The 25612-nt window shown below is 41.7% G+C and overlaps 1 protein-coding gene across 2 annotated transcripts in view; it reads right to left on the bottom strand.

Moving 5' to 3' along the window:
• mrps27 (mitochondrial ribosomal protein S27) overlaps window positions 1-25612 on the bottom strand; it is a 72555-nt gene that overhangs the window by 5672 nt on the left and 41271 nt on the right. The window contains exons 6-11 of one of the 2 annotated variants that reach the window (XM_078397064.1): window positions 18846-18924; window positions 16025-16140; window positions 8858-8960; window positions 7963-8105; window positions 5242-5397; window positions 2877-3085 (exon numbers count right to left, since the gene is read on the bottom strand). In XM_078397064.1, coding sequence (XP_078253190.1) covers window positions 3059-3085; window positions 5242-5397; window positions 7963-8105; window positions 8858-8960; window positions 16025-16140; window positions 18846-18924 — 624 coding nt within the window. In that variant the 3' untranslated portion in view covers window positions 2877-3058. Of the gene's footprint in view, window positions 1-2876; window positions 3086-5241; window positions 5398-7962; window positions 8106-8857; window positions 8961-16024; window positions 16141-18845; window positions 18925-25612 lie in introns of those variants that run through there. The other variant, XM_078397063.1, reaches the window with a different exon arrangement.

The following is a 25612-nucleotide window of genomic DNA, read 5'->3' on the forward strand; positions in this document are numbered from 1 at the left end:
GTTGCCACAAATAATGGATATGTTAAAAGCTGTAAAGAGATAGCAGAGACTTTAAGATGAGGTAGATAGAATGGTGTGGGAAACAGATAGCTCATTTGGAAAATATGAACGGCTGACTGAAGTAGGAAGAATGAGAATGGAAATATGAACTGTAAGTTATAAATGTAATATGGCATCAAGAACAGCACTCAAGTCCTGATGTTCCCAGGAAAAGCTAATGTTCAAGCTTGACTCTGCACTTATGAACAACAAGATTTTAGGCACTGAGGAATATTGTGCTGTTCCTCTTAGAGAAAATTAATAGGAGATTTTCACTAATCATTGGAGGGGGAAGAGTACTCTGTGCAGAAACCGAACACAACATCCATTAATACTCTCTGGTGACAGTCTAGCTCGCACCTACCAGTTAGCAAACACAGGAAAATATTGTCCCTGGTGTTTAGTAGTGGCTCAGGTATCAAGTTGGAGGCTGTTCATTATTCAACTTTGTTCACCTGCTTAACAGACAAGATAATACACGTGCCCAGGGAGAAATTGTGGTTTGTTTATCTCTGCTTGCTTACCAAGATGCAAAAAAACAAATGAAACACAGACATGTTGGTGCCTGACATTTAGCACCAGGAGCTTTTGTTCCTTATCATATTTGAACAAATGTCTGCAGCAAAACCAGTTGGACAAATTGTACAAACATGAGAGATCGTCAATTGTTCCATTAAAATGTCATAAATTAAAAATCACATTCAAACAATCTTCAGCAATATTAAATGCAATATCCTTTCTCGGCAACTGGTCTCAAGCGACCAATTTTTCAACGTACTGTGATAATGCACCCAATCCAGAACTCTCTGCAAACCTTTTCGATCTTGCACAGCGTCCTTCCAATAAATGAAAATTAAAACATGTAGAATTTTCATCCTGTTTACTGAATCCTATTTCTCAGTCAGAATCAAGCAATGATGTTTTGTTCAGCCAAAATAGAATAATATATTTTGGCAGTGGCCTCACTCTTGCAGATTATAGTATTATCAAAGATTGATTTTGAAATCCTGCTGCATTTCTTCAGATTTGGGAATACATTGCCCAAGACCAAGGGCGGGTCAGATAGAGGACATGGCAAGTGGCTGTGAGGGAGGTGGATATGTAACCACGTTTCTTTCAGGACTCATCTGCCAAAGGTTAGGAGAGGATGAGGCATAACCTGTTCCTAGAAGTGCCTGACAAAAGGTCCCATACCAGCCTGCTCTTGCTGTACAACACTGCCCTCCAATATGGCAAGAGGCTAGAAAATGCAGACCATTTCACACATTTTGAGAGCCACTTTTTGGAGAAGGCAGACATCAAAGATATAATTCACTAATGCTTTAAATGAACTGGCACATCCCAAGGTTGATTGAGAAAAAGTTATTTGAAGATCAGGAGCTTGAGCCTGACATAAAACTTATGCACAAAACTGAGCAGCAGGCTGTTATCAGGCAACTTTTCATTGTACCACTAAAAGTGAACTGAACCATCCTACCAATAACTAGAGAGCAGTCCCGAGCTATTATCTACCTCATGGGAGACCCCCGGACTATCTTTGATCGGACTTTACTGGACTTTATCTTGCACTAAACATTATTTACATTATTCCCTTTGTACAAAGTGGATGGCTCGATTTTAATCTTGTATAGTCTTTACGCACACAAAAAAAGGTTTTCACTGTACCTCTGTGCATGTGACAAAAAACGAAACTAAACTAAACTCAAACTAAGCAGTGGCCCTTGGCTTCCCTGTTACATGATCTGTCCAGAACAGTCACAAGAAAGCAACACCATCTCTGCAAAATTCACCAAATCCAAACCAATACCTGCTAGGCTGACATCTCCAGCATTGAGGCCCTATTTAAGCTCAGAAGTCTAATGAACTGCTTGTTGTTCACAATCCAGACACTCAAATCAGACACTGCCTGACCTCCGTCACAAGAAGAGGTTACATAACAGAGGAAAAGATTCAAGAATGTGATCCAAACCCCTCTTTAAAAAAATCCAACCACTTGGGATTTATGGCCCATAAACACTCAGAGTGCAGAGGTTGCATTGAAAATAGTATTGAAATCCCCCTGCTTCTGTATCAGAATCACAAAGAAGTCCATAAAATCTACTACCCAACTCAGGTGCGCCTCTTGGCTCATTTGCAGAAGAGTCTGCAGTTTTCCCATTGGTCTCAGAATCCATTAAACTGGAGCAGATGCAAGTCAATTATGACCCCAAAGGAGTGCCCAAGAGAATAAGAGTATCCAACAGAATGATTTAGACCAGGAGGAGCCTGAGGGAAAGATTGGGGACCAAGAGCATTGAGCAAAGTTTTGGGATTAACACGAAATGACCCAGAATGGTCATTATCATGATTCACGCTGGAGACAGTCAATTTTCAAACACTGAGCACGAACAAAAACAGCACTGGGCAAATGCATTTTCAGACAATCGTATTTTAATGGATTTTCATAATTTCAAGGACAAGACACTTAATGGACCTTACTTTGTTTTCAATATCTATTTCCTGCTGGAATTGAGAAATAGATATTGAAAGAATGCTTTGTAATGAGCCTATTGATTTGACAAAAACATTTCCTGATCTGAGTCATATGAATCCAGGCTTTTAAAATAAAACAGAAAATTAAATGCCTTATTTCTTTGCCAGAAGTTGTAGACATGCAAATATTTAGAATTATTTTACAAGATTTGTAGGCAGCTGTTCTAATATCCTTTAGTCAGGGATATTGTACTATAAAGGTTATTACAAAGGATTTTCAAATTAAAAGTACTTTTTATTTGTATGTTCGCAGATAAAGGCAAAATATTGGTCTGTCATTGAAAGCCTGGATAAGGTGCTTAAACGAGGTAATAGAGCCAGGATGTATCATGGCAATCTTAGGCTCCCTTGGGACAAAGCCATTTTGAAGAAGAAATCTATATTGAGCTGCAGCTTGCAGACGACACTCGCTTCTGCAATTATCCCGAAGCAGTCATTGTCAACTTGCTTGCTGAAGAATTAAAGAGATTGGGTCTTCCACTTCACTTCAGCAACACAAAGGTTCCTTACCAACCTGTGCAACATCACAAATGACAAACTGGGTCAACCAAGAGACCTAGCCCACCACAGACCACATCCCATATTGTGGGTGTTACCTCAATCAATATGATAACAATATGATAACAAAAAAAATCATTACTACCTTCAGATTGCCAGTACAGCTTTTGGTCAGCTGAGGAAAAATACTTGAGGATCAAGGCATTAAATACCCCCCAAAGTTTATGGTCTGTTGGACAGCAGTGATCCTGCACTTTGGATAAGTATTACCTACAGCAAGTACTTCAAAACACCAGAAAAATGCCTAGCCACGCCAACCCCTGCCCTCCAATTCAGTGCAGCTGCCTGGAAAATTACCTTTATGGCCAAGTTTAGGCTCTAACATTTTTTAACAATTCTGAACTTAAAGGGTTAAAGATGGCATCGGAAACTTGGTGACTCTTTTGTGCTGCCTCAGTGTAATCTACTATCTTATACTTTTGCACTTAAGTATGATTGTACCTAATGTATAGTCAGATTGTTACTGAAATGTATGCAAAAAAAGAATTTCACTGTACATCGGTACAAGTGACACTAAAGTACAATTGAACCATTTGTTGGTCGGCATGGACTTGGTGGGCCGAAGGGCCTGCTTCCGTGTAGCATCTCTAAACTAAACAAAACTAAACATTCTGTTTTGTACTACCTGTAGTACTCATGCATGGTATAATTGTATGGTACAATCTGCCTGGATACCACACAAAACAAAGTTTTCGAACGTGTCTTGGTACATGTGACACCAATGTACCAATACTAAAATCATTCAAATATAATGTCAGGTTATGTGCACCAATATTAGTGCCCTCCACCAGTCCAATATCTTTAATGGGGAACTAGATAAAACTCAATCCACTCCGACGAATAAGCCTACGTTTGCATGCCGAACATTACATTCTCAGAACAGGCACTCTACTTCCGAGCCCCATCTGGACAAGTCATAGAGCATTGTAAACAGGCTCTTCAGCCTAACTTTCCCATGTCAGCCAAGATGCCCCAACTATACTAGTCCTACCTGCCTGCATGTGGCCCATATCCCTCTAAACCTTTCCTTTCCATGTACTTGTCCAAATGCCTTTTAAATGTTGGTATAGCACCCTATATTCTCTGGCAGTTCGTTCCATATACCCACCACTCGCTGTGTGGAAAAAGTTGCCCCTCGGGTTCCAATTAAACTTTTTACCCTCTCACCTTAAATCTGTGCATACACCTTATCTATTCCCTTCGTGATGTTATACACCTCCATAAGATCATGCCTCATCCTCCCTAGCCTGTCTCACCTTTCTCGATAGCCGAGGTCCTCAACTCCTGGGAACATCTTCATAAATCTTCTCTGGACTCTTCCCAGCTTAACAACATCCTTCCTATAACAGGGAGACCAAAACTGAACACAATGCTCCAAATATGGCCTTACTAATGACTTGTACAATGGTAACATAACATCTCAGCCTCTATACACAATACCCTGGCTGATGAAGGTCAATGAACCAAAGGTCTTCTTGACCACCCTATCTATCTGTATTACGACTTTCAAGGAACTTTTTGCCTGCACTTCTAAATCCCTCTGTTCTACAACACTCCCCAGGGGCCTGCCATTTACTGTGTAAGTGCTGCCCTTGTTTGACATCCCAAAATGCAACACCTAGCACTTATCTGCATTCAACTCTATCATTAAATAACGTTCAACCATTGCTCAGTCCACTTGCCTAACTGTTCAAGATCCTGCTGCAATTTTTGATAAGTTGCTGAGATTTTTGACGTTTGGCCGAGGTAGAAATCGAAGGATGTTCCGAGAACCTTTTTGCAAAAGTGTAATATTACCATTGGCTCATAGGAAATCCGTGGCTCATGTCTGCTCAAAATATGTAATGGGTTCATTCATCGGGAGCACAGAGTAACATGGTGTCAACAGCAGGTGGAGAGCATCTCCTCCCAAACTACACATACTCCATCCATCCTATCACGCACCTTCAACTACACCCATGGCAATACGCTTGTTCCACATCACCTTCATCACAACACAAGTGATCCTTGATCCCAGGGGGTTGCCAATGGTGATAATCATATGCCATTATATTTTGTATTAGAAATTCACCAACTTTTCCTTAAAATGTTTTTAATCAATATTCTACATACCTTAAATTTGTTCAAATAGCCTGCAAGATTTGATCTTTCATTGTAATCCTCCTCAGTAAGTTTATCTTCTTCCTTTGTTTCCTCGGATTCTTCTGTCACGGTGGATTCACTCGTCTCTAATGCTGCTGCCTCCAATATGGTTGCCATGGTATCCACCTGCAAAACATGAGAATAAATCTCCTGTGATTTCCCCGGGTAACAAGTCAGCATTTGCAATTACTGTTTCAGATTTTGCAAATTACCAAGACTCCTTACTCGAGACAAAGATTCCTGGGTTTCATTCAGCTTCACCCTCAACTACTTCAACAGAACTCATGAAATATATTTTCCATTCAGCATTGGCAACAGTTAACATCCATCTGCTTTTGTTTTTCTCGCTTGTAAATCTTCTCAAACCCTTTGACCTTCCAAACTAATTATTCTGGGTCGATCATTTTCCACTGGTAATTAAATCCAAAATTTGTTACACAGCATGAAAACAGTCCATAGACCAACCAAGGCTGCACCAACCACCATGAACCTATTTATACCAATACAATGCGAATGTCCATTCAGTCTCCGTCAATTTCCCTCAGTTTCTACACTCACCAACATGCGTAGGGAAATTGATGGTAGCCAATTAGCCTATTAACTTGAAAATCTTTGGGATGTGGGAGGAAACTGGAGCACCCAGGAGAAACCTAGGTGCTCCTCAAAGAACATGCAAACTCTATCTGAAAAATGGACAATTTTAGAAACGGTCAGCAAGTCAGACAGCATCTAGGAAAGGGAAACAGTTAATATTTCAGATCCATGACCCTTCATCAGAACTGATATTTACAGATTTCCTTTATATGAGATTGAGTAACTAATGAATTCTATTTATGGCTAGACCTCACTTTAAAAAGGAATGGCAGCATATAAAAAAAATATTTTGTTGGTCCTAAATAAAAATGGGAAATGACTTTTGGCAGATACTCCAAGTCCACAATACTCTCACATGTGCTATTGAACGATAAGGAACTTTTGAGTTCAATAAGAAGCCACAGTCTCCTCGGTATAGCTGAAATGTCATGACAACATTTGCTATGTGCCAAGGTTGTGCAATATTATCTAACTAAGCTTCACTTTCAAGATGAGTGGGTGGAGGATATTTAAGCAAAGAGCTCATCATGCCTAAAGATGGAATTATTTTGTTGTTTGCGTTAACTTGCCATAAAAGCTGCAAATAAGATTTCAAAATTGAATCCTCAATGGATTATCATTGCTGTTGTAATTTGAAGCATTTTCCAGGACCATAAAAAAAATATTCACATAGACTCTTCAGTATTATCTTTCGATAAAATACATGTTGCAACTCCAGAGTCTTGATAAGTGCAGTGCGCAGAAAATCAATTTCTCCACACAGCATTTAAAATATGGTAAAAATGCAGTGCTAAATTTCTACTTGCTTGTCTGGAGGCATAAAGAACTGCAGATGCTGGTTTGCAAAAATAGATGTAAAATGCTGGAATAACGCAAGGATCTGGCAGGATCTCTGAAGAACATGGATCTGAAGAAGTGTTCTCGACGTGATATGTCACCTATCCATGTTCTCCAGAGATACTGCCTGAACCGACGAGTTACTCCAGCACTGTATTTTTTTTTCATTTCTTGTATGTGGAGTTTCCCATGAACTAAAATGTATGTCCTCACATTAGGTGAGAATGAAGATAAGACTAATAATTACTTTAAAATTTGTTCACAAGACAATATGGAATGCTCACCAAGCCCTTCTATCTATGCAGAAGCAAAAGGATCTTATAAGAAGCTAAAAAATAAAAACTGAATACATTTATGCAAAATTGATTGAAATTTTCATGGGGCATAGCAAAAGTTTTTGACTAAAATTTAGACAAACCCTGAACATTAATTCTAATTTGATTTTTCTCCAACTAGCAGAGCTGGTCCTTATTTAACCAGCCAATTTTTCCTCTACCAACACTCTCCTCCACGTAGCAGAGCTAGTCCTTGCTCTTAATTTATTTAGCCGGTTGCTAAACACTTTAACTCCCCCTCCCATTCCCACACTGACCTTTCTGCCCTGGGCCTCCTCCTCTCGGTGCAAATTGGAGGAACAGCACCTCATATTTTGCTTGGGCAGCTTACACCTCATTGGTCTGAATATTAACATCTCTAACTTTAAGTAACCATTGCTTTCCCTCTCTCTCCCCATCCCGCCCCCTTCCTCGTTCTCTGACGAGTCTGACTGTCACTTGCCAAGTTGAGACCCATTTCAAGTAGAGAATGATGTAATCATTCATCAACTCATGCCCCATTAAAAATTGCCTTTTATGTGGCAAAAAAACTGCATGCATATCACAAAAATGTAATTTAACACCAATTTATTGTGTTCACCCACTGGGCCAAAGGCCTGGTCAAAGAGATAAGTTCCAAGAAGCATTTTAATAAGGGAAAGACAGGTAGAGAGGCAATGAGTTTTATTGAGCAAATTCCAGAGCTTAGGGGTTTGGTAGCTGAAGGAATGAACTTTAGTGTTGTTACATTTAAATTATTGGATGAACAAGGCGATAATTAGTGATGCACAGAAATCTCAGTATGTTACAGCGCTGGAAAAGTTTAGAGATAGGGATAGCTGAAATCATAGTAACAGATAGCCAATATAGCTTAAAGGCAAACACCCACAAACAACTGACAAAATAAAATCTATAATGTTTATATAGTTCACATCTAAAGTCTTACCGCTTCCTTGCAAAGCTTTGTTCCATCTGATGATTTCTTCATGTCCTCCATCACATTTAGAGCTCGATTCAAATATCCAGGGGTCCAGATCAGGGGCATTTTAGTATAAACCGCACGGATTCCTTTATATACTTCAATTTTCCCTGTAATGATAATACGCTATTTTAGAAAATGAATGTACAGACAGGGGTTTTTGAAGTTCAAAGCAACAGACACCGAATGCTCGTTATTTGCTGATTTTCTACTTGCTGATCTGCCTACTCGTGACTTTGATTCCAGGCCCCATCTTGAATCTTTTTATAATACATCCATCTATATCTATGTAACATTGTGGAACATTCATTGTCAGCATATAAATTGTCATAAATTCATGTGATAGGAGTAGAATGAGGTCATTTGGCCCATCAAGTCTACTCCGCCATTCAATCATGGCTGATCTATCTCTCCCTCCAAACCCCATTCTCCTGCCTTCTCCCCGTAATCTCTGACACTTGTACTAATCAAGAATCTATCTATCTCTGCCTTAAAAATATCCACTGACATGCCCTCTACAGCCTGTGGCAAAGAATTCCACAGATTCACCATCCTCTGACTAAATAAATTTCTCCTCATCTCCTTCCTAAAAGAACGTCCTTTAATTCTAAGGCTATGACCTCTCGTCCTCGACTCTCCCACTAGTGGAAACATCCTCTCCACATCCACTCTATCCGAGCCTTTCATTATTGTGATAGGTTTCCAGACCACGTGCAAATTGCCTCACGTCTGTGCGCTGTTCTCGTAGAATTAGTTGTTTCTGAAGCTGCACATTGTTTACAGGGCTGCACCGTGTTATTTCAAAATTTACTGCTTTTAAAAATCAATGGAAATCATAATGTTACAATTACAAGAAACATACCAAGAAATGCAAGACCCAGAAGCCGGGAGCTCAAACCAACTGTGTTGTTCTGTTTCAGTCCAAACAATAATAATGATGCACCAAAATGTCGTTCATCTTCCCACTAGAAAATAGAAAATTTGTCAGAAAATCAGCATTACTTTTGAAAATCTTTATATTGAAAGTGAAAATTTAAGCCTGACAGACAGTTAGAATTCTATCGGGTCATTAAAACAATTTTTTTTTTAAATTGAATTAATTTTTAAGATTAGTCTATGGCAAATTCATATCTATAAATTCATTTCTCGCATGTTGGGTTTCCTATGAGTTCAAATTTATGTCCACACTAGCTGAGAGTGGAAAAAAGATTAACAATTACTCTTACATTTGCTCTCGACTATGTAGGATGTTCACTAAGCTCTTCCACATATGCAGACTCGCAAAGATCTTGTAAGAAGCTATAAAGTAAAAGTACTGAGTCACTTACATTAATGCAAAACTGATTGAAATCTACTCGGGTCTATGGAAAGGCATCAGACTGAAATGAAGTGGAATTTAATGGTATTGAGTGGAAAATAACTCCACATCTCAAAATTGACAACTGACAACTGAAAAGCCAAAGTGTGGAATGTGGATAAAATATACAGTTTGTAACATTAAAAAAGCCACCTTGTGGGCAGGTCACATCCAGTCTGGAGATCCTACACTTCATTTATGAGAGTATTCAATAGATCACTGATTTGACAACAGCATTGCGCTCAATGTTTCCCACACAATCGCTGAATCTATAAAGCTAAACCATGACACAGTACAAAGCTGATAGCAGTCATTTCATTATAAAAAAGAGCGAGTCAGAGCCATGCTTACTGCTGTATCCCAAAATCTCAAAACAGCTTTGCATTTTTAGATATTAACTTCTATTGATTGTTAAAGTCAATTGTGAGTTAAATGTGAAAACACTAAAAAGTGATGCACAGTATCTGTGCGACCAGTTTCCATGGATGAGTTATGAGCATTAGCAGAAAAGCAGGAGCCATTTCAAAACAAAAACTATAAACGAGATTAATGATATACAAGGCATCTATACATCAAAAGAGAAAATGTTGGAAACACAGAGCTGGTCAGGCAGCACATGTTTATTTTTGCAGCTCCTATAAACCAGGAGCTGCCACATGGTGATATAATGAGTTAGAATGTGGATTAAAAGGACATAGAACAGTACACCACAGGTACAGGCCCTTCTGCCCGCATCTGTACCGACTTGATGTTAAACTAAACTCCTCTGCCTGCACATGATCCATTTTCCTCCATTCCCTGTATATCCACGTGCCTATTTAAATGTTTCTTGAACAACACTATTATATATGCTTCCATCACCACCACCCCAGGCAGTGTGTTTCAATAGACAATATAGACAATAGGTGCAGGAGGAGGCCATTTGGCCCTTCGAGCCAGCACCGCCATTCAATGTGATCATGTCTGATCATTCTCAGTCAGTACCCCGTTCCTGCCTTCTCCCCATACCCCCTGACTCCGCTATCCTTAAGAACTCTATCTATCTCTCTCTTGAATGCATTCAGAGAATTGGCCTCCACTGCCTTCTGAGGCAGAGAATTCCACAGATTCACAACTCTCTGACTGAAAAAGTTTTTCCTCATCTCAGTTCTAAATGGCCTACCCCTTACTCTTAAACTGTGGCCCCTTGTTCTGGACTCCCTCAACATTGGGAACATTTTTTCCTGCCTCTAACGTGTTCAACCCCTTAATAATCTTATACGTTTCGATAAGATCTCCTCTCATCCTTCTAAATTCCAGTGTATACAAACCTAGTCGCTCCAGTCTTTCAACATATGACAGTCCCGCCATTCCGGGAATTAACCTAGTAAACCTACGCTGCACGCCCTCAATAGCAAGAATATCCTTCCTCAAATTTAGAGACCAAAACTGCACACAGTACTCCAGGTGCGGTCTCAGACATCCATCACTCTCTGAGTAAAATACTTCCACCACACATCCTCTTTAAATGTTCCCCCTCTGAGCTTAAAACTCTGCTCTCTGGTCATTGACATCTCCATCCTGGGAAAAATGTGATTGTGTACCCTATCTACGATTCTCATCATTTTCTATACTTCTATCAGGCCGCTCCTCAACCTTTGACACTCAAGAGAGAACAATCCAAGTTTGTTCAACCTCACCTTATAGCTAATACTCTCTAATCCAGGCAGCATTCCGCTAAACCTCTCCTGCATCCTTTCCAAAGCCTCCACATCCTTCCTGCAATGGTGCGACCAGAACTGCGCACAATACTTCAAATGCAGCTGAACCAAAGTTTAATAAGGCTACAAATGACTTCCTGACTCTCATACTTAAAGCCTCAACTGAAGAAGGCATGCATACTATACACCTTCTTTATCACTCTATCTACTTGTGTAATTCATAATTTGTACCAAGTTAGGTGAATTCAACTTGGCTGGTGGTAGAATTCAACTTGGCTGGTACTGCAATTAGCCTCAATGAGTCAGATATCATTGCCATTACAAGGAAACAAGTGGTCGTGTGCAAGTGACCAGTGCACCAAAGGAAACTTTAAATGGCAAAAATTTGGTAAACTCGATGGGCTGAATGGCCTATTTCTGCGCCTATGCCTTATGATCTTAAATATTTTTAAAGCATTTATATTATCAACAGAAGCTAAATACAAAGATTCTTATTTATAAATGTGATCGAATTTATTTATGCATATTAAATTATTAGGCAAAAGCAATCTTTTGTTCTTGGAGCATGCAACATTTGATTTTACAAATTCATAATTTTGATGTCCAAAATCTAGAATTTTACATCAAAATTCATAACAGGGTGCGTAATGCAACTTTTCAGCAAAAAAAAGGTATGCACGCCAAATGTGCATACGCGTTGCGCTACATTCATGTGTGAAAAACTACTATTATTTCCAACAGTCTGTAGTTCTTGGACTACATGTACAATGTCAGGCCTATCATGAGTATAGTCTGCTATTTATAGAAAGGTTATTGAAGAGATACTTTTTGCAACATAAAGAAAAAATTGTGTTTTGTTTTTTCCATTTTGCTTTTTCCTTACACATCCCAATTCTCTTGGTATTGAATAAAAGAACAATGGTAATAAAATGTATGACTAAGTTATGAAGAAAGAGTTGATATATGTGACTCGACTAAGCATACGGAAGTACTTGTTGAAGTAAACTCGCACATTAATTGATAATCAGCCCAAAAAGGTGGTAATTGGCTTTTCTGCTGTGTTTTATATTTTAACCCCGTCTTAATTAATTAATATCATTATATAATCTTGCACTTAAATGTAATATTTACTCATTACAGTTCCACCACTGATTTTCTGGCACTCTTGGTTCCAGAGCTTTGCAGGTTTATCCAGCCGGCCAAGAAAATTGGCTATGGGGATAGATGTGCTGGCTCCATCTGGGCTGGAGTTCCAGAGCCCCGGCCACAGGTTGCAAATTCAACCCACCGATCGGCCATGGAAGTCCCGATGAGGTCGAGATTGGCTGCCTTGCCCAGCCGAGGTGCCACATTTTTGGGGAGATTTCCAGGGTGAAGGGGTTTCTCGCGGAACCACTAGCGACCTCTAGCGGCTGAATTGACAAATTACAATTACCGACTATTTTGCGGAAAAATGTGAGGCGAAATCGGAATGGCGGAAATGAAATGAGAAAGCGTAAACTTTCCGCCAAATTCGGAAGGGTTGGGAGGGGTGAGCATGCTTCCCGTTAAGGCTATCTAATAAACAACATTTCTGGAATGATAAAATAATAAGACATAAATTCACAATATCTTTACTAATGTGTGTCTCAATGACAACCAGGGGCAAAGATGGATTGATAGGCACGTGGCGGCGCCTAACGGCAGCGGCTGACTAGCAGTCTGTCCGTCTTTTTTTTCCCTTTTTTTGTTGTGTGTCGGTGTTGGGATGGTTTTTATATATATTTTTTTTTCGGTTGTGTATGTGTGGGAGGGGGTGGTGGTGTGGGTGGGTGTGGGGGGGGGGGGGGGGGAACTTTTCTCTTCCTCACGGCGCGGGGTGCGGCTCGGCTGCGGGGCCTAACATCGCCCGCTGCGGCTCGGCCGCTGGACTTTACATCACCCGGTGCGGCTTGGCCGCTGGACTTTACATCCCGGTGCGGCTTGGCCACTGGACTTTACATCCCGGTGCGGCTTGGCCACTGGACTTTACATCCCGGTGCGGCTTGGCCGCTGGACTTTACAGTGCCCGGTGCAGCTCGGCTGCGGGGCTTAACATCGCCCGGTGCAGCTCGGCTGCGGGACTTTTCACCGCTGGTGCGGCTCGGCTGCGGGACTTAACATCGCCCGGTGCAGCTCGGCCGCGGGGCTTATCATCGCCCGGTGCGGCTCGGCTGCGGGGCTTTTCATCGCTGGTGCGGCTCGGCTGCGGACTTGACATCGCCCGGTGCGGCTCGACCACGGGACTTAGCTGCGCAAGGCTTGGTCGCGGGCCTTTCATCGCCCGATTCGGCCGCAAGACGTTTCAGCGCCCGGTGCGGGGACTGTGCGGGTCGGTCGGGGACGAGCTGTCTGTCCGTGGGCGTGGGGAAGAGAGTGGAAGTTTTGTTGCCTCCATCACAGTGAGGGGGTGTTTGGAGTCACTGTGATGGACGTTTGTGTTGGGGTTATGTGTCTTGTGTTCTTTTTTTTTTCTATGACTGCTATGTAGTTTCGTTCGGTACTTCGGTACCGAACGACAAATAAAGCTCTGTTATACCTGTTATACCTGTTATACCTGTTATTATCTGAAAGAATAAAACACAAATCAAAAATAAAATAACATGAAAATAACACTTTCAAATCAGATTTTATTGATAAGTCAAAAACGATGAAATACCATTTGCATTTGAGGAAGGATATTCTTGCTATTGAGGGCGTGCAGCGTAGGTTTACTAGGTTAATTCCCGGAATGGCGGGACCGTCCTATGTTGAAAGGCTGGAGCGGCTAGGCTTGTATACACTGGAATTTAGAAGGATGAGAGGGGATCTTATCAAAACATATAGGATTATTAAGGGGTTGGACACATTAGAGGCAGGAAACATGTTCCCAATGTTGGGGGAGTGCAGAAGCAGGGGCCACAGTTTAAGAGTAAGGGGCAGGCCATTTAGAACGGAGATGAGGAAAACCTTTTTCAGTCAGTGTTGTAAATCTGTGGAATTCTCTGCCTCAGAAGGCAGTGAAGGCCAATTCTCTAAATGCATTCAAGAGAGAGCTTGATAGAGCTCTCAAGGATAGCAGAGTCAGGGGGTATGGGGAGAAGGCAGGAACGGGGTACTGATTGAGAATGATCAGCCATGATGGGAATCCAAGATTTTCCCTACAGAAAATACTCAAAAATACACATTCAAAATTCACAAATGTTATTGTATCTCTAAGATCCATAGTTTATGTTTTGAAATATGATCTGTCATATTCCAGGTAAAAAATGTGCTGTAGCAACAATTTTACATTTGAACAAACAAATGGAATTATTAAAATTGATCCATAATTGAAACAGAATCAATAAAAATCCAACAAATTTTAGAGAGGGATTTATTGCTTCTTGATGGTCTTTCAGATCTTTAAAATTGTCAAGATTAATCTGTAAATGCACAAAGTAAAAAGTACCATAATTGTTACATAAAGAGGGGTTTTAATTTTGATTGTGCTTGCTTTCACACCATAACGGATTATGGACTAATCCTCTGAGGATCACAGCATTATTTCAGCCTCATAACTGCAAAAAGTAAGAATCAGTAGATGGGATTGACATGCATATTTATATTGGGGCACCATACAAAATGAATATAAGTTTGCTAGCTTTAACCATCAAGGTTACAGACTAATGCTCTTAAACTCAATCAATCTAGAGTTTTATGTACCCTATCTGCTGATAACAATCAAGATGTCAGGCTGCTGCAGTTTGATATAGTTCTGAAGGTCATCAACACAATAGCTGCTAAACCACTTTTTCCTATTTATGAAAACCTCTGCATTCAGTGGCTGAGAAATTCAATCAGGCACCGTTAATTTCTTCCTTTGGATCTATATCAAAATTTTGGAGTGGAACACAATTACAATGACTTCAGTGACTAATTGTGTCACTTTGGAACTTTCTGCCACAAATCCTGTTTGTATGAACTGCTTATTTCCTTATCAGAAACCCAGGTAATGGCGCCATTTCCTGTGTACTGTGCTTTTATACTGAAATAAATTGTTCACAAGATTCCAGGTTTTGACAGTGCTGTCTACTTTACTCTACAGTGATGGAATTTGAAACAGCCTTCTTGGAGTAGGTTCCAGCCTAGCACTGGGAACACAAATTAGGTTCTCCTTTGGATGCATTCTGTCAAACCTCCCCCTGCAGCACTGACCTCCACCCCTACCAAGTACATGACCGATTATCTCCTTCCATGCTTTGATTTCCTGACCGCAATCACTCAAAAGCCCTTGGCACTTCCACCTGCAATCAGACCCTGACTCACAGTTACTCCTGTGCACCTACCACCAATTCCAGGCTCCCACGTTCACTGCCTGTCACCCTCCCTTGACTGGGAATTGCAGGCCCCCCATTAACAACACCCCACACCTTCGATGTTACTAAATTTTTAAGCTGCAAACCCACGACTAAAATAATTAAAACACATCCTTGGATATTGTTGGAGTTTTAAGCTAATGGTTTCAATACAAATGGCCACCCAGAAGACTTCCATCACCACCCTCAAATGCCAGATTGTTTTTATTTCAATACTGCAATGGTCTATTCATTATTTTTATGTAGCACAGAAATTAGCCACTTGGCTTAAACCAATCATGCCTCCATTCATTTCGCTACAAGTTTCTTCACACCTCTTCTTCAACTGATCTTGTCAGCAAATCTTTCTGTTCCTTTCTTCCTCATACTTGTGTGGATTCTCTTTATGCCTTTGTTACTTTGCATAAAGTTGAAGATGAAATAGCATTTTGATAAAGAAGATTCAATGCATTTTCACATGTCAGCCAAAATACAATTTACTAATGAAAGTGGTGACATAGGCAGAATTTAAATTCTCATAGAAAATAAATTCATATTTAACTTGTTACCCTGTCAAACTTCTAATCAGAATTAATATGCATTTTTTCATAAAGAGAAAAAATCTAAATTTATTGTACCTTCGGTTCTGGTTTACTGTGCAGATATTTATGTAGAACATAGAGGCAAAGAAGCTGTGTACAATTTTCATCCAACGTTTCCTGGAGCATCAGTTCATTGCAAACAACTAGGGCATCTGAAAGGACAGCAGCAGTTTCATGTGTCATTCTTAGTTGACTTAGAAACAAAATAGTTTTAATTGAGGCAAAGCACATTTCTTTTACTAATTACTTACGCAGCAGAAGTGAAGATTACAAAACCATTGTATAATGATTGCATTTCAAAATGAAAACACAAATGGAAAACATTGATACTTGGTTACATACTCTGCCTTAAAGAGGGCATTTTATTATAGATTACAATCAATTTTCCACATGTACAAAGGAAACCGATTTTAGTGTACAGTGAAGAGGAAAATATGGCTCTGAACCATAGAACTATTAAATACTTACACCAATGGAAAATCTTTAGATGGTCTTCAACTTTCTCAGACAAGTAACTTTAGTGAACATGTCCTCATTCTTTAGGAAATGGGGGTTCCCCTCTTCCATTATAGATGAGGCTCTCACTAGGGTCTCCTCGATATCCCAAAGCTCCGCTCTTGCTCCTCCTCCCCTCATTTGTAACAAGGACAGAGTCCCCCTTGTCCTCGCCTTCTACCCCATCAGCATACAGCATATAATCCTCCAACATTTTCGCCACCTGCAACATGATCCCACTACTGGCCACATCTTCCCATCTCCACCCCTTTCTGCTTTCTGCAGAGACCATTCCCTCCGAAACTCCCTGTCAACTCGTCCCTTCCCAACCAAACCACCCCCTCCCCAGGTACTTTCCCCTGCAACCACAGGAGATGCAACACCTGTCCCTTTACCCCCCCCCCCCCTCGACTCCATCCAAGGACCCAGTCTTTCCAGGTGAGGCAGAGGTTCACTTGCACCTCCTCCAACCTCATAGACTATATCCCCTGTTCCAGGTGTCAATCTCTTTGCATCCTGGAGACCAAGCGCAGGCTCGGCGAACGTTTCGCTGAGCACCTCCTCTCAGTCCGTCTTAACCTTCCTGATCTCCTGGTGGCTCAGCACTTCAACTCCCCCTCCCATGCCCAATCTGACCTGGGCCTCCTCCATTGTCAGAGTGAGGCCCAGCGCAAATTGGAGGAACAGCACCTCATATTTCGATTGGGTAGTTTACACCCCAGCGGTATGAACATTGACTTCTCTAACTTCAAATAGCCCTTGCTTTCCCACTCTATCCCCTCCCAGTTCTCCCACCAGTCTTACTGTTTCCAACTACATTCTATCTTTGTCCCGCCCACTCCCCTGACATCAGTCTGAAGGGTCTTGACCCGAATCGTCACCCATTCCTTCTCTCCAGAGATGCTACCTGTCCCGCTGAGTTACTGAGTGTCTACCTTTAGTGAACATTAGACTGGATATGTAGCGGCAAGCATCAACCAACCACTTGGGAAAATAATTACATAATTCAGGTTGGGTGAAAAGGAGGATGACCATCAGATCCTTTGAATTTGTTTCTAAGTAAAATTGAAGAAAAAAGGTTTGCGTCTGCCCGATATAGAATGATAATATATTAATCTTAGTTGGACAAAAGGATAGAGACCTGGGAGAGAGCTACCAAGCAGACAAAGACAAAAAAGTGAAACGATCAACTGATCTATCAAACCCAAAGACAAAAATTCAGAATTGCTTGCCCGAACTAAAACAGTGAAAGAGTTTCAGCCTTTGGGAGAACTCTTTTCCTATGGCAGGGAATATTGATCTATATCACAGGCGGCACAACAGTAGAGTTGCTGCCTTGCAGCACTAGAGACCCAGGTTTGATCCTGACTGCTGGTGCTGTCTGTACACAGTTTGGACAATCTCCACGTGACCTGCGTGGGTTTTCTCCGGGAGCTCCGGTTTCCTCCCACACTCCAAAGACATACAGGTTTGTAGGTCAATTGGCTTAGTATAATTGTAAATTGTCCATAGTGTATATAAGATAGTGTTAATGTGCGGGGATCGCTGGTTGGGGCTGACTCCATGGGCCGAAGGACCCGTTTCCATGCTGTACCTCCAAACTAAAACTATAATATTCTAAAATTAATCTATTAATATGATGATAGTAATAGAATATTGATCAGATTTTATTCAAAAGTCTGAAAAAGATCTCCAACCCGAAACGTTACCCATTCATGTTCTCCAGGAATGCTGCCTAACCCGCTACTCCAGCATTTTGTGTCTTCACATTGATATTTAGATGTACTGCATTTCCATTCATAAATTGACATTTACTAATGATTTGAACATGTGGCTTCATTAACCAAAGGCTGAAATGGTCCATAATCATCTCTGACCCCTCTCACCCTGGCCACAAACTCTTTGAAGCACTTCCCTCTGGAAGGCAACTCTGGACTGTCAAAGCAGCCACAGTCAGACATAAAAACAGCTTTTTTTCCACGAGTAGTAGCTCTACTCAATAACCAAAAGTCTGTGGTCTCTTTTTGCTCTGGTTTATTTCACTCACATGTTTAAACCGTAATGTTGTATTCTTAATGTTTTATGCTTTATTCTTAATTGTTAATTGTATGTTCGTGTTGTTACTTGCGAGCGAAGCACCAAGGAACATTCCTTGTATGTGTATATACTTGGCCAAAAAACTTATTCATTTATCCATTCATACATAATAAATGCATGTTATATCATTTCAAAATGAGATCTTAGAACATTTTTGACATTGGTCCAAAAATAATTTGGAGATATAAGACAGGTAGTGGTTTCTCCTCAAACCCAACAAATGTTCCAAATATACAACTACTACCCATAAACTTTTCTCACTTACTTGAATAGTCCTCTTCTTTGATGAAAGAATCCATTAGTATATTTGCTGTGAAGTTATCTAGAAAAATTCCATATTGCACCTGCAAACAGATTTGTTAGTTATGGATTCACTCCTCAAATATAACACCTTCTACATCTAAAGTAATGCATATTTGATATTAATTTCCTTAAATTACATTTTGTCCATCAAATGCTTCTTTTTGATTTATTATAAAACAGAATAACAATGTTTTTACATTACATGGAACGTGCTTCCAGGGGTGGTAGTGGAGGCATTGTGATAGAGGCATTTAAGAGACTTTTGGCTGGGCTTCTCCATATTTAGGGAAAGGAGGGGTAAGGATCATGTACAGGCAGAGGAGATTAATTTAAACTTGGCACTGTGTTTCGCTCGGTAATTGTAGAGTGAAGGGCCTGTTCCTCTACAATGTACACTGCTGCTGTGTCAATTTGGCCTGGGCATTTACCAGAATTTATCCTGCAAAATGATGAGTATTTTTGTGGACATGGATATTGTAGGCCAAAGGGCCTGCTCCTGTGCTGTATTGTTTTATGTACTCTGCTACTGTGTTAACTTGTCCAGGGCATTTACCAGAATTTATCCTTCAAAATTCCACAAGAAAATATTCAGGCAGATAAATAAGCAACGAATCAAAGAGATAGTGTTTATGAAGTGACATTGAGGTGGATCAGCCATGATCTTGATGAATGGTGGAAAAGGAGTCAAAGATGAAAAGGCCTACGCCTGCTCTTATTTTATATTTTCATGGGAGAATCTGAAACTAGTATCACTTTATAAAAAAAAGTCAGCCATTTAAGTCAGAGTTTTACCTCCAAGGAGGTCATGAATCTTTAGAATTTTTTTCCTCAAAGGGCAGTAGAAACTATGGAATATTTTTAAAGCTATTGGATATTAAGGTAAAGATAGATTCATGCCTGAAAAGCCAATGAGCGAAAGCTTATCATGGTTAGATGGGAATGCAGAGTTAAGGTTACAATCAGCCATTATCATATTAAAAGACAGAACAGACTTGAGGGATTGCGTGGCCTACCCCTGGTCCTAATTCATATGTTTGTAGATTGCTCTGTCTTTAAAATATTCAGAGACTCACTCTTCTTTCGCCATCTTTTTTTTAGGTAGCTGCTTGAAAGACTCATGACCATCAGTGAAAAAATCTCACCTCAGCAATCACCTCACCTCAACGGGTGAACAGTTATTTTTAAACAGTGATCCTTTGATCCAGATTTTTCCACAAAAAGCATTTTCTGCACATCCACCAAATTTTATATCATCATATCAAAATCACATGGAGGATAATATTTTCACTGGGCTCATATATATTTAGGTGTACCTACCAACCAGATTTGTAGCTTCTGTCTCCAATGATAGCTGGCTCTCAGAATTGTATTGGCAACAGTATTTTAATTACATAACTTACAAATAAGCTACTGTCAGCAGCAATTCAATTAAATAAAGCACACAGTTTTCCAATACATTCATCTCTAAAGAGCATATGAAGTAATCCTTTTAGATGGAATAATTCTATTATTAGACAATAAACTCATACATAGTAGCAGAAGCAATACTTGCTAAAAATAAATTGTATTTGTCAAGGTCAAATTTATCAGCTGAATATGTAGTGTTGTCACTTCTGCTGGTAAAAAAATGCAGTCAAGTTTTGTGAGAAACATAAAGAAATATATTTAACAAAGCATTCGCAACATCTGCAGACAATGGTCTGCCACCAACAATTTCCTGCTAAACTCCATTCCCTTCTGAGGATAAATATTCATGGTGAGACACTTCTCCTATATGCTTTGAAGACATGGACAATCTCTAACAGGCATTTCAACACACAGGAAAGACCCTGCCAAAATCGTCTCCACAAAATCCTCTAAATTCACTGGAAGGACAAGAAAATCATTGTCAATATCTTTGCCCTGACCAACATTCATAACATTATGGCCTGAATTATACCCAATTGGCTATGTTGAACAGATTTTCACACTGACTTTGCCAAAACCAGACTGGTATCAGTCTAGATTTTTGAATGCATATTTCTGGAGCAATTTTGGACTACTTAAGATGAGAAGTATAAATTCAATGTTGCATCTTTGGTACATCCAGAATAATTAACCAGATATGTAATAGCTTGTTTTTGGACATTCTGAAATGCAAATCATAAGCATCACAGAGCATATAAATAAACATAGGAAAATAACTGCAGATGCTGGTACAAATCGAAGGTATTTAACATTTTATTTTACTAATGATACTTAATCATCATTGCACTTTGTAATATTGATCATTACTGTGGTCTATATCAGCATTGAATTGAAGCCTAAATTTGATTTTCCATTACCTTTAATCTTCATACAGCAACAATAATTTGGTGCTTAGTCATAACCTTATTCATAAAGGCTCTCAAACAGAATTTGTTGCACTTACAATATTATGTTGTCTTGTCTGCCCATTTGGCAAAATTGAATTTGCTGCATTTTGACTCAGCTCTTCATCTGGCTTTGCCACGTATTAGTCGCATAGACTATCTACCGAAGAGGAGAAGCAAGCCTTGGCCGACCTACGTAACATCCTAAGGAAAAGGCTTATGACCTTCCGCAGAGCAGAGTGGCAAAGGAGAAGAGGCAGAGAGAGAGCCAGGAAGCGAGCTGCGTTCATTGCAAATCCCTTTGGTTTTACCAGGCGATTACTTGGGGACAAGCGCAGTGGCCGCCTCATGTGCTCAACAGATGAAGTCAATCGCTTCCTTCATGACACCCTGAGTGATCCGATGAGGGAACAGGAGCTTGAACCCAACAAAGCTCTCATCAGCCCAGCCCCCCCAACAACAGAGTTCAATCTGAGGGAGCCGAGTCTGAAGGAGGTTGAGGAGGTCATCAAGGCTCAGCCTCTGCTCCAGGCCCTACTGGCGTACCATACATAGTGTACAAGCGCTGCCCAGAGCTCCTTCGACATCTATGGAAGATCTTGAAGGTGGTATGGCGAAGGGGGAGAGTTGCTGACCAGTGGAGGTGTGCTGAGGGAGTTTGGTTCCCGAAAGAGGACAACTCAAAGAACATCAATCAGTTTGGGTCAATCTCGCTGCTGAGCCTCGAAGGGAAGGTGTTTTTCAGCATTGTCTCCCGAAGATTAACTGAGTTTCTCCTCAAAATCAGCTACATCGACCCCTCAGTGCAGAAGGGTGGGATTACTGGAGTTCCCGGCTGCTTGGAGCATACTGGAGAAGTCACACAGCTCTTCAGAGAAGCCCATGAAAACAGAGGCGACCTAGTTGTTCTGTGGTTGGACCTGGCCAATGCCTATGGGTCGATACCGCACAGACTGGTTGAGCTTGCACTACACCGCCACCATGTTCCCAGCAAGATCAAGGTCCTGATCCTGGATTATAACCATAATTTCAGGCTGAGGGCGACTTCTGGGTCAGAAACATCAGACTGGCATCAGCTTGGAAAAGGAATAATAACCGGCTGCACCATTTCTGTTATTCTTTTTGCTCTTGCCATGAACATGGTGGCCAAATCAGCCGAGGTGGAATGCAGAGGCCCCCTAACCAAGTCTGGTGTACGACAGCCCCCAATAAGAGCTTTTATGGACGATTTTACCATCACCACAACATTGGTCCCAGGGAGTAGGCAAGGATGAGTTTCAAGCCAAACAAGTCAAGGTCCATGGTGCTGAAGAAGGGGAAGGTGACTGACAAATTCCACTTCTTATTATCCGGAACTGCCATTCCCTTAATCACTGAGAAACCTATCAAGAGTTTGGGGAAGCTTTTTGACGCAACTCTGACTCGGCCGCCATTCAAAAGTCCATCGAAGACCTTGAAGCCTGGCTCACCAAAGTCGACAGGTCAGGCCTGCCTGGCAGAATCAAGGCCTGGATCTATCAACATTCCATCCTGCCCCGTGTCCCCTGCTGGTTTGCGCTGTTCCATTGACAAGAGTTGATCAGTGGCTTTCTTCGCAAGTGGCTTGGCCTTCCCCGCAGCCTCAGCAGTGCAGCACTGTACGGGACCAGTAACATCTTGCAGCTCCCATTCAGTGGCCTCACTGAAGAGTTTATGGTGGCACGGACAAAAGAAGCCCTACAATAAAGGGACACCAGGGACCAGAAGGTGTCATCGGCTGGCATCGAGGTGAGAACTGGGAGGAAATGGAGGGCGGAGAAAGTAGTGGAGGTGGCAGAGTCATGCTTAAGCCAAAAGACATTGGTGGGAGTCATAGCAACTGGCAGAGCGGGCTTGGGATACTTCCCCAAGACTCAGGTTGGCAAGGCCCAGGGCACGGAGAGTCACCATCTCATCCAGGAAGAGGTCTGAGCAGGTGTGGAGGAAGAGCGTGTGAGCAGGGCGGTGGAGTTCAGGCAGCGGGGAGTGGACAAGGTGGGAGAGCATACTGCAGCGCAGGATTACCTGGTCAAACATCATGCAGGCAGACTTCCAGCACGTTCGGTTCCTTGTCCAAGCTGTCTACGATGCCCTACCAAGCCCAGCAAACCTCCACGTCTGGGGCAAGAGCGTGACACCTTCCTGCCCACTTTGTACTGGTAGGGGATCATTAGAACATCTCCTCAGCAGCTGCCCAAAGTCTCTTGGGGAAGGTCATGACCAGCGCCATGACCAGCTGCTCAAGGTGGTTGCTGAGATCATAGCCACTGCCATCAGTAACAGCAAACACCACCACGCCCCGAAGAAATCAATCACTTTTGTAAAAGCTGGAGAGAAGCCTCGACCACAACCAAAAAAAAGGGCGGGCCTCCTCTACACGGCCACTGACTGGCAGCTGCACGTTGATCTGGGCAAACAGCTGACATTTCCGCAACACATCACAGCAACATCACTCCGGCCAGACATGATCATCACCTCCGAGGAGACAAAACAGCTGATCATTCTGGAGCTGACGGTGCCCTGGGAAGAGCGTATGGAAGAAGCAAATGAGAGGAAACGTGCAAAGTACCAGGAGCTGGTGGAGATGTGCCGGCACAGAGGCTGGAAGACATGCTGTGAACCCATAGAGGTGGGCTGTAGAGGCTTTGCAGGACGCTCACTCTGCAAAGTCCTCAACCAGTTGGGAATTACGGGGCTGGCAAAGAAGAGGGCCATTCAATCCGCAAGTGAAGCCGCAGAGAAAGCCACTAGATGGCTTTGGATTAAGAGGGCTGATCCGTGGGCGGTTGCTGCCGGGACGCAAGTCGGGGCCTGATCAACCCCAGCTGGGTCGCCTGGGCGAGGGTGTCTGATGTTGTGAGACCCGAAACACCCCATGACCCCAGGTCACATCATAGAAACATAGAAACATAGAAAATAGGTGCAAGAGTAGGCCATTCGGCCCTTCGAGCCTGCACCGCCATTCAATATGATCATGGATGATCATCCAGCTCAGTAGCCTGCACCTGCCTTCTCTCCATACCCCCTGATCCTTTTAGCAAAAAGGGCCACATCTAACTCCCTCTTAAATATAGCCAATGAACTGGCCTCAACTACCTTCTGTGGCAGAGAATTCCACAGACTCACCACTCTCTGTGTGAAGAAATGTTTTCTCATCTCGGTCCTAAAAGACTTCCCCCTTATCCTTAAGCTGTGACCCCTGGTTCTGGACTCCCCCAACATCGGGAACAATCTTCCCGCATCTAGCCTCTCCAACCCCTTAAGAATTTTATATGTTTCTATAAGATCCCCCCTCAGTCTTCTAAATTCCAGCGAGTACAAGCCCAGTCTATCCAGTCTTTCCTCATATGTAAGTCCCACCATCCCAGGGATCAATCTGGTGAACCTTCTCTGTACTCCATCTAAGGCAAGAACGTCTTTCCTCAGGTTAGGAAACCAAAATTGCACACAATACTCCAGGTGCGGTCTCACCAAGGCCCTGTACAACTGCAGCAGAACCTCCCTGCTCCTAAACTCAAATCCTCTTGCTATGAATGCCAACATACCATTCGCTTTCTTCATTGCCTGCTGCACCTGCATGCTTGCTTTCAATGACTGGTGCACCATGACACCCAGGTCACGTTGCATCCCCCCTTCTCCCAATCGGTCACCATTCAGGTAATACTCTGCTTTCCTGTTCTTGCCGCCAAAGTGGATAACCTTCCAGTGCATCCAGAAGATGTATCTTGCACATCAGTCTGAAGAAGGATCTTGATCCGAAATGTCATATATCCATGTTCTCCAGAAATACTGCCAGAGTCGCCGAGTTACACCAGCATTTTGTGTCTTTTTTACTTGTACAGACTAGATTTATAAATCAAACAAGTAATCTTTTGCAAATATTGCACATAATGTGTGAGAAGTATTACTAACAAAGAGGCAAAATCTAAGCTCAATGTTCCAGTTAAGAGCACTTTGCACTGAACCTTTTTGAGTATATTCCAGGATATGGAAGCGAATGAGAGGATATGGGGATTGGGTGGAGAACTAAAACTGAGATACGAGAACATCCACGATTATATTGAATGGTGGAGGCTCAGGAGGCCTTTAACTGCCTGTTATTTCATGGAATCATAGAATTGTACTGCACAGAAACAGGCCCACTTGGCCCACCTTGCCCATGTCAGCCATAATGCCCATCTACACTAATCCCATTTGCCTGCATTAGGCCCAAATCTCTCTATGCCTTTCCTATCCAAGTATCTGTCCAAATGCCTTCCTGTGTTGCATTATATAGTTTGGGGCTTGACACTTTTGTTACTTTTAAAAAACAATTTATCTTATAAACTTTAATAAATGCGCCCACTCCCACCGGAGGACC

Source organism: Rhinoraja longicauda, chromosome 3 (genome assembly GCF_053455715.1).
Source record: "Rhinoraja longicauda isolate Sanriku21f chromosome 3, sRhiLon1.1, whole genome shotgun sequence".
In the NCBI taxonomy this organism is placed as follows: domain Eukaryota; kingdom Metazoa; phylum Chordata; class Chondrichthyes; order Rajiformes; family Arhynchobatidae; genus Rhinoraja; species Rhinoraja longicauda.